This window comes from Rhagoletis pomonella, unplaced genomic scaffold, assembly GCF_013731165.1.
Source record: "Rhagoletis pomonella isolate Grant_MI unplaced genomic scaffold, Rhpom_1.0 Rhpom_scaffold_00008, whole genome shotgun sequence".
Lineage (NCBI taxonomy): Eukaryota > Metazoa > Arthropoda > Insecta > Diptera > Tephritidae > Rhagoletis > Rhagoletis pomonella.
In genome coordinates, this window is record NW_023458562.1 from 32859143 (window position 1) to 32869955 (window position 10813).

The window sequence follows — 10813 nt, forward strand, 5'->3', positions numbered from 1 at the left end:
ATTACTGATTAATGCTGTTTATGCTTGTGTGTATGTATGTATGTGTACATGAATTTAATAATTTTTTTTTCTGATGTTCAGTTTAACATACTTACTTTATTTTTAATGTATGGTTGATTGATCAATGAGGCGGATTTGAATAATATCATTCGTTTGCTGCAATTTGCATTTACTTGAATTTTTTATTAATTGTATTTATTAAATTTTTTTGTGTCAAAATTTTGTATGCCCAAATTTACACATGGTAGTTTTTATACCCTTCAAAACAAGCTGATCAGTGGCTGCAGTTTCAAAAAATTTCATATTCACAATCACCTTCTACAAATACCAAATTAAATTTTCTAGCTTATATTTTATTGTGTTTCTCCGTTTTCATATTTCTATTTTTTTTTGCATTTTCACAGTTTTTATATTTTCTCATTTTTATATTTTTATTTATTTATTTTTTTACCAAGGTACAACATTTAGGTATTTTACCGCTTTATTCTTATTGATTTCCTTTCATATCCATATGTTATTTAATTCCACTATGTATTTACTGTGCTTTTTCTCCTTTATTTCTTTAGCTACACATTCTTTTAGCCTACAAATTTATTTTCAACATTCATTTAAACTCTGTGTTTTTGTCTGCAAAATAGCTACATAAATACTCTTTTTATTGCTAAAATGATATGATTGTGATGTTAAATGTTTGCAACTAAATTTTTCTATGAAATATTTGTATACAAGTACATGTGCATTCAACTAGTTATTTATTTATTATTATTGTAGTTTTTTCTACTATTATTGCACAGATTACTTTGTGTTATTCTAAAAAGTTCGAAGCTGCACACTAAACGCTTTGAAAAGGGGGGAGGGGACACGTAAGTTCGGGAGCTCAACAGCAGAGATGGTCATTAAGGTGGTATACGCGTCAAGCTTTTTTAGGTTTTCTATACACCAGAGAGCACCAGATAGTGCTTTTACCTTGTACCAAATAAAATCTTCCGAAAGCTTCTTCCATTGAGTGCTTTTACCTTTTTACCTTGTACCAGATAAAATCTACCGAAAGCTTTAGAAAACTTCTTCCGTTGGTCATAACTTCTATGCTTACATTTTATATACAATTTTTGAAAGCTTTCCATGGACTTTATACGGACTCTCACAAACTAAAAGCTCTCCCTATTCTTCAGTAATGGGCACCGCCTTGTCCACGGGCAAAGCTCTCTTAAGCCTTCTATACATTTTGTATAGACGAGTGCAGAATAAAAGAATTCTCTGGTCATCGCTGATATACACACATCATAGTTCGGTAAATATTTTCAGAAAAATTTACAAAGGGAAGGCAAGGAGCTTTTTGCTCCATTTATGGCAGCGACGATCAGAGTGAGATTTTATATGAAACCTATAGAAGGGTTCAAAAAGCTTCTCCTGTAAGATTTATTTTGGTCGTAAGTGATCAATTGGCTACAATTAAATCGGACATATGCACCATTTTAGAAAGTTTGGTTAGGCGAAAATTTTTAGAAACATTTGGGAGTATCGAATTCAACGGAAAAGGTAAACTTTTACTGCCTTAAAAGAAGCATTTACTTTTTTACATATTCACGTTTAAAAGGTAAATAAAATGCCAATTATTTATTATCAGTTAACTGCAGAGGGAACTTTAACTCTGTGCATTTTCATAGAGAATATATAGAAAGCTTAAAAAGCTCTGCACGCAGCCAAAGGGATGTGCATCATCATTTTATTAGGAACCATTAAATCTGAAAGCACAAAAGCAATATTGGCCGGAGGAAGCTTTTACCCTGCATTCGTCCTTTATCAGTCATGACTAGAAAATATTCCACAATACCAGCTTTCTGTGAATTTTATATGACCGCGTAAGCAGTAAGAGCTCTCTCGCACATTTTTTGTCTAAAGAAAAAAAGTTATATGCAGAGACAGATTTTACTCTTGCCACTTGCATGATTTTGAAAGCTTGAAAAGCTCAAAAAAGATTTAAATCGGTTACAAAAACTCAGTCTCCATTATAACGGTTAAAAACATGATCGCAAATAATAAAAATTCAAATAACCATTATTTTTGAATAGCGATTAATTTTCACCGATAAAAATTAAATTCAAATAAACACGATTTTTCAATGATCTAAACTTAAAAATCTTGGTATTTAATGGAAATTTTCGGTCGCTGATATTTCATCTAAGCATTCGTTATCGACGTCGCTACATTTTTTTATCGAAATTCTTACAAACTTTGTTCTAGTGCATTTATCAATATATTTGTATCGCAATATTTGTCAAAATTTTTATTGAAATATACATACATATATTTATCGACATCGACACAATATATTAATTGCCATTTTTAACAAAACCTGTGTCGATAAACTTGCTAGTATAGATTTATATAGTATATATTATCGATAGCTTTTACCTATAAATTTTCGGCATCTAGATAACGTTCCCGGCGTCAAACTCGAATACTTTTTAATCTAAATATGTATCTATATTTTGATAGAAATTTTGGTTAATCTCGATATATTTTTAGATATTAGTATCAATATCGATTTTGAAATTACTCAATATAGTTTAAGATATCGTTATCGGTGTATGTACACGAGGGTGGTCCAAAAATGCATGAGAAAAAGTAAAGTCGGCACTTTTATGCGCTCACCCCCTAGGGTTGTTCTATACCGACAAAAAGTGTACCCATATTTTTTTATTTTAAAATCAAAAAATATTTAGAGGTCGCTGAAAGTTTTCCATGTATTTTATATGGACAAAAAACAACTTTTCGAAGAAACGATATAGCATTCTTAAAAATCAATATTTTTCGATCGGAAAACTTTGCCTATGATCACGAGATTCCCAGTAATAATACCCAATTGCTTCTTTAACCATTTCTTCATAGTAACTAAATATAATTTAGGTATAGCTCCGCCAAAAACCCCTAAACACCCCGAAAAATGTATTAAGGTGGCCAATAAAAAATCTTCAGTATTAAATAATGGTTAAATAAACAATTGGGTATTATTATTAAAAGTCTGCTGAAGTGAACCAGCGTTTTCCGATCGAAAAATATTGATTTTCAAGAATTCTATACCATTTCTACGAAAAGTAGTTTCTTCCCCATATAAAATACATGAAAAACTTTGAGCGCTTTCAGCGACATCTAAATATTTTTTGATTTCAAAATAGGGGTATATTTTTTTCGATATAGAACAGCCTTAGGGGGCGAGAGCATCGAAATTTTGACTTTACTTTTTTTTGGACCACCGTAATGTATACATGTGATTCGCATACTGAGGTCAATCAATCTGATTTTCGACTAAATTTTTTTAATAACATGGGATCTATATATATATATATATGCATGCACATACATATGTATGTAAATAAATACATAGTTTGATTCCTAAAGGCCAACAAAATTTTATTTTAATAAGGATTTCATAATTTATATAATTTTATAAATAAATAGTACGTTATTCCCAAAAAAAAATTTCGAATTTTTGTTTAGTTCCTGAGCGTTATTGCAACAAAATATCACGCTAAAGATCACATTGTAAATAAACGTTTGTGTGAAATAAAATTAAATAAATTTAAATTTAACCCTTTATTTCATTCAACTATGAGTATTTCTCAAATTTATAAAGCATCTTAAACAATTTTAAATAAAAAACTTTAATTTCCCTACATTGCATACTACATAAGCGGATACCGTTAAACAGATAAATACAATTCGGAAATCCCGAAACTGGGAAATATATACCGAATAAATTTTGACAATTCAGCGAAAGTTACGAAATTTTTTGCGAGTTTCAAAGCTTTTTTTGAGTTTACATAATGCTGAGTTTCCAATCTCTCCATACAAAGCTATGTTCTTGTACATGAAGATAAACATGAAGATAAATATATATGTATATATTTTTAGAATTTTTTTGTAGCTTGGTGCGCACAAAAAATTCTTTTTTAGCATAATTTAATAGTTTTCCAATACTGTTTTTTTCATTTATAAAAAACGCTGCAAAAAAAAAGTTTAATAAATTCATATCTCTTTTTTAGCACTTCAAAATTACAAAGAAACATCTAGCAATGCAATCAAAAATTTATAAATTTTATTTATTTAGGTTTAGCCGGCCAATTTCCAAGATATGTTTAGTGCAATAAATTTCCCTCTCACTTTTCGTTTTCATTAGTGCTTTCACTTACATTTCTATGTGTAGTTTATTATATATTCATTTCCTTTAACATACATACATACTACATTTTTACGATACAAATTCTTCACTGAGCTGTTTTGCTTTGCTTTCTTGTAGTTGCTGCTGCACATTCAAGTTGATTGTTTTTCATTACCATGTTTGCGTTCTCTTGGTTAGTATATAGTATTTTTATTTTGCGTTTGTCAATCTTTTTTTTTTTTAATTTTTAATTTTTTAACTTTCTAAATACATATCTTACTTTTTTCTTATCTTTTCGTTATTCAAATTTTATAACTAAAATTTATAGTTTTTGTCATAGTTTGTTAATTTTTGAACAGTTCTGAAATAGTACACATTTATGTATGTATGTAATTCGAAAAACACATCTAGAATATTCGTTTAATTAATTTTGAATTAAGTGTAAAATTTGCTAATAAATACAACTATTTGGTATTGCGATTTCGCTTACTCAATTAACTATCAATGTAATGAAACAAACTGGTTTAGAGAATAGTTGTTGCAAATTCGAGTTATAGCAGAGAGCGAAGTGTTGAGGCATAAAACCTTTGTAATTTTGTGAATACCTACATAGATACCTGCAAATTCCATATCTTTCCATATCTGTCCTTTGGATGCACTGCTTTATTATTTTTGGTATCTAATGGGAATGGTACCTAATGATAATGGTAATGGTAATGGTGCTGGTAATAGTGGAGGAAATTATAATGATAATGGTAATGGTAAAAGCAATGGTACTGCCAGTGGTAATGGTATTGTTAATGTTTATCGTAATAGTAGAGGTGATAGTAGTAGTAATGGGTAATTATATTTGTAATAGTAATGAAACGGTCATGGTACTGGTGATTATATTGGTAATGGTATCGGTGATGATAATTGTAATTGTAATTGCAATAATATTTGTAATGCTAATGCTCATGATAGGTGAAGTATTAATGGTAATGGTCATGCTACTGGGAATATTAATGGTAATGGCAATTTGAATAACTGCGATGACGTTTTTTTTCATTTTGGAGTTATTAGACAACCTTACATCGCCCCTTGAGCAGAATATCTCACTATATCACGCAAAAGGAGCCAGCTTATTAATTTCACACTATATGGATTGGGTGGAAAGTGTGAGAAGGAGTAGTGCTTACGCTCTTAGCCCCCAAGTAGATAATATCAGCCTGAATTTCAGAAATAAGGTTAATAACATAGGAGCAATTCGGAATAGCGAGCTGCTGTGGAAGGACAACATTGCGAAATGCATTAAGTTAGGCCCAACGACACTTTTTACTTACAAAAAAAGAGATATGAAATACTCGTATCACGGGGATTCTTTCCCAGGGTAGTACAATGAAAATGTTCGGAAATCGTCCCTCACATTATTCTCTATGGTTTCTTAGTATGGTGGCCTACACATGATATCAATATCACCTCATAAACCAGCCATTAAGGCAGGAATTTCTCAAAAGTGGGACCCTGCTCTTGGACGCCCCGAATTCGATGAAGCATCTACCTCCGATTGATCTTATTGCTCGATATTTCGGCAAAAATACTTAATCGAGGGAACCACAGGCGCTGTTCGGCTATGTTAAGCACATCGGCAATAATCTCTATTACATATGAGTACCTATCAGTACAAAATTGTAATATTAACACCACAGGACTGCGAGAGCTATATGAGTAATTTTATAAACTTTACACAGATGATGCAAAATTTGAAGGGAGTGCCAGAGGAGGAGCAGTTTTTTCAGCTGTATACGGGTTGGGGATATGTTTCGTCCCCCCTTTCCACTGCAGTGTATGTCGAACTGAAGTGTTGGCCATTCAGGAAGCAGCATGGGCCCTTGCTCAAAGACATACATCGAGGAAACAAGTCTGCATCTACTCTAACAGTCCAGCAGCCGCCAAAGCTTTACCTGCGCATAGACAGATCATTACTTAATGCTGTCGCAGACTTCTAAGATGGTCCTGCATAATATGGTTCAACTTATATGGATGCCTAGAAACTGCGGTATTGAGGGCGATTCCAAAGCTGATTAATTAGTGAGAAAATGCTACAACCTTACAGAGAAAGATGTCATTCGGCATAGGCATACCAGTGGCCAGTTTTAAGCAGTTTGTAAAAGATCGTCCTCTGAATGTCTAATTTTGTGAAAAACGCCACGAGATTAGGGCTGGACACACCGGACCATTTTCGTAGTTCTACGCACATGGAAAAAGAGATCCCGAAAACAATCCCCTACTCCTCTTTAAACCAGTTTTCGGAGTTAGTAAAACTGAGCAGCTGCGTAAATCGTTTAGAAATCCTTTGCGCAAAAATTTTTCTCATTCGCACAGTCAGTGGCTGTCAGTCACTGGACATTCGCACCGTAAGGGCCTGACAGTCTCCGGTTCTTCTTCGTTAATGCAGCTCCTGCAGTAGCCATTATCAGCCACACCTAACAACTCTGCGTGCGTCCCTAAGAGTATGTGTCCGGCCAGTAATCATATGGATAACGATAATTCATTCCCTTTCAATCATAGCAGCTCTCGCGATTTTCTTATGTCCCACTCTGGACACACAAGTTTGCCTGACAAGTCCTTGTTTGCTTTCCCATTTCCAGCGAACTTCTTCTCATTTGGGGATTTGCGCCATTATCCGAATTTATAATTATGGAATCATAAACTATATTTATTGCGGCCGCTATATGACGTAGACTGTCAGTAGCTTCTTGTATAGACGCTAGTTCGGTCTGAGAGACACTGAAATGGTCTCGAAGGCGGAAGGACCAGTCCAGCGCTATTTGTTCAGTGTATACTCCTCCACCTACCCTGCTATCTAGCTCGAATCCATCAGTGTAGAACTGAATAGAATTTTCATACCCCGGGACTCCTTTTGACCGTGATTTTCTGCTGGGTATCTCTGTGTGATATCCCTTACCCTCTGCTATAACTGGATCCGCGGGACACTAATAACAACACGTTTAGATGTAATAACAATAATTTTCTATCAATATACATAACTACATATACATACATATAAACTATACAAATAGATCTCTTCAAAGCTGTTCCAACAAATTGTAAGTACGTGCATACAAACCTACGTAAATGCAAAATCATCCAAAACTCGCTATTCACTTCTCAAAATTCACTACAACTTCAATGCGATTTTCAGTTTATTGCGCGAAGGGATTGTGTGGATTAGCGCCAGGTATGTCGAGATTACCGCCCGTAGTCTGATAAGTGCCGTAGCTGTTGCCAGTACCACCATTGGGATTCATCTCATTTAGACGCGCATTGGAAAGCGCACGCGGTATCGGATTACTGGGTACACCGTGTGGCGCCAGATGTGAGGTCTCTTCGGCCACCTGCAGAATAGAATAATATGATCCCCTCATCCCATATTTTTGTACTTTTTAAAGACGTTTACCTGACGCGGGTCCTCCGTAGGTGGCAATTCCGAAATGAAGCCTTGATCTTTGCGATAGAAGTTCACGAAAACGAAAACACCCAAGACCACAAGACAAGCCAAGCCATAGCCGCGGAATGTTTCCGTAGTGCCATAGTATGTGACGAACATGCCACCAATGATCGCACCACAGCCACGTCCTAGACCGTGATGTATACCCTGTAGTACGCCTTGTGCCGAAGCTCGCAAATGTTTGGGTGTACAGTGCGCAATGTACGAACAGGAGGCGGCCCAAACGGCAGCGTGTGTGATACCCTGCATCAGCTCGAATGGCAAGACCATCCAAGGATTGGTCGCGTAGGAGATGTACAAGAAGCGTAACACATTACCAACCAAGCCCAGGCACAACACTTTGATGTGACCGATTTGTGTGATGAAGCGGAAACTGTAGAAATATGCAAAGATCTCGGAAACGTGGTTGATCACAGAGGCAACACCGAAGAGCGTCGGGGTACCGCCATAATCTTGCAGATGCCAGAAGAGAAACGTGAAAATCAGACCGATGCCGAAGCCCATGAACCAAGCGACGAATAGGAAAGAAATGGTTTTCATATCCTTGAAATGTGTCAAGACAGTCAGCCATTCGGGCATTTCCTTAGTAGTTTGAGCAAATATTTTCGATTGTGCACCCACTGCGGCCTGTGGTGCTTTGCCAACTGCAGCCGTACCACTACCAACCGCTAATGAAGGTAAATTAAGCTGCGCAGCTAACTCGGCCATGGACTCATCTTCGGCTTGCTTATTTGCCGTGGCATCCGGATTCTCGACTGTCTGTTGGTCAAGTTCGATTGGATCATATTTGAATGTGATCTTCGAGGCCGACGCTATGGCACAAGTCATCAATATCGAGAAAATGGCAAAGCAGATATTGTAGTTCTTTTCCATGTGACCAGCGCCGCAAGGATGATGTGAGAAGCGTGTCGAATGATCGAGTACAATGCCGACAACGAACATGGAAATGCCCCAACCGAGTGATCCAAACATGCGTTGATGGCCATACTTGTCTGCATCGTCGCCGAGCAAAGTGATGACGGCTGAGTCGGCGAGTGTGATGGCTGGAGCGCTAAAGAACTCACCTATGAGTATGACGAGCAAAAGCAGGAAGAATGCTTTTTGTATGTCCTACGAAGAGGGCAGATAAGTAAAAAAAAACTTGTGGAAAATATTTTACAATATAAATACTTACTGGTGTGCGATATACCATGGACGAGAATATCGGGCTAACATAGTCGCGATGCTGCTTATCATCGTAATTGCTGACAAAGTTTATATGGATGGGTGAGATGCCGGCGTCAATACGAGGAATAAGCGAACGTTTGCGTCTTGAGGCAGAAAGAGATTGAATAATTGAATTATAGGCGATTTAGCTAAGACTCTAGAGCACTCAAAAGATAGGCAACCGCTAACACTGTCGCGAAATTCTTCTACAAAGAACTTCTTCTCACACTCACCTCCTATGCGACTCCTCCACCACTTCGCTGGCCGGCATCGTGGCAACACCTTGTAAAGCTGCTTGTGAGTTGATGCTCTCCACGCTCTCCTTATTCATGTCGGCCATATCATAGGCGGAAAGATCACGTTTGGTGCGTGTCAGAGTCAAAACGAAATCCGTCTCATTTTTACGTTCGATACAATTCACAGCTTCTGGTTTAATGAAACTTAACGGTATGGTGAAGAGAACCCAACAGGCGAGCGAACCCAAAAGCAATTTTTTTCCTTGGCGGCAGCTAAAAATTGTCATAGTAAGTGGAGATTAATCAGCAGTTATGTAGCGGACAACAGCTACTTACCGATCTGCATAGGAACCCCAGAAGGGCGCCGATAAGAACTCCACAAACGGACGCATGCCAATCAATATACCACATTGACCGGGATTCATGCCCATCTGTTTGAAATAGACACCCATCAGTGGAAAAAGCGAACCAAAAGCGGCAAAGAAGAAGAAATAGAAGGCCTTCACCGGTATGAGTTCGTGTTCGGTGGGACCGAAGAGCATTTCGATAATATCAGCATGACTGCGTATTTTGTGCGTTGATTCCTTGGCTTCGGGGTAGCTGCAATGAAAAGTGTAGTAATATAAAAATATAAAGTGAACTAAGTGCACTTACAGCGTCGGGTCCACTTCACCAGTAGCCTCTACATCGACACGTGGACGTGCTGCCACACCATATGGTTGCTGTGGTACACCACCTACTCCAGCATTTGGCATGCCTCCGCCATAACCACCAGCGACGCCTTGTCCACCATAGCCGCCAGTTTGATCATAGCTCGCACCAGTTTGATCATAACCACCACCTGTTTGTTCGTAACCGCCCATCTGCTGTCCATAACCGCCACCACCATAGCTGGGCTGTTGTTCATAACCACCACCACCGCCACCAGCGAATGGATTGGGTGCTCCACCATACTGAGCCATGTGTACTTCGTTTATTTGTGGTTACACTGTCTGTGACAGACAAACGCTGCCTGCGATGATCTTTACTTACTCTAAGTACTTAGTAATAATAACGACGATTTTTTGTTGGAGAGTGATGCGTTGTATTTGTCCTTTAGTTGCTCACTTATTCCGTCACTCCACTACTTATGCGTTCTTTTGTTTTGCAGCGCCTCCCAATGTCTTAACAAAACTCTCGTCCGTTGCCCTCACTTAATCGCGCCTGTTGATGATGCTTACGGCTCGTTAACTTTTCCTCTTATTCCTCTCTCCGTTCGTTTTTTAATTAAACCTTTTGTATTAAGCGTTAGCGTTGAGCTAGTTTGTGTTCTTGTCTTTTTTTAATAACTACGCGCGAAGTCATTGCCTCCAATATTCTGCGTTGATCAGCTGAAGAAAAAGTAATGAAAATGGAAAATTAAAGCTCAATCCATATACGTTACTTATTAAAGAGCAAATAAATATACAAGATTTAGAGCAAACATATGGGAAGACTACTCGCATTGCGGTTAATCAGATGTAACGGGCGATTTGTCGACTAGACTAGCTTTATAGGCGTGCCTCGCAGACTTTATATTTACATATTTATTATCTTGAAGTGATGAGCGCGAATCTGCATTAATTCATGAGATAAGCCGACAATCATACATCTAGTTATACCTTAATGGTGTGTAGGCGCCTGTTGGTATACTACAGCGCTCAGCACACACATTGAGAATGAACTACTTTCTTAGATTTA

General features: G+C 37.1%; 1 protein-coding gene across 1 annotated transcript; it reads right to left on the reverse strand.

The window, feature by feature from the left end:
• Window positions 1–4511: 4511 nt before the first annotated feature.
• LOC118744630 (major facilitator superfamily domain-containing protein 6) lies at window positions 4512–10458 on the reverse strand. The gene is made up of 6 exons (XM_036477767.1): window positions 9749–10458; window positions 9431–9694; window positions 9092–9367; window positions 8827–8962; window positions 7602–8762; window positions 4512–7539 (listed from the first exon to the last, which is right to left on the reverse strand). Exons 1-6 carry the CDS (start codon window positions 10054–10056, stop codon window positions 7348–7350), a joined length of 2337 nt encoding a protein of 778 aa, XP_036333660.1. The 5' UTR covers window positions 10057–10458; the 3' UTR covers window positions 4512–7347.
• Between the last annotated feature and the right edge of the window lie 355 nt (window positions 10459–10813).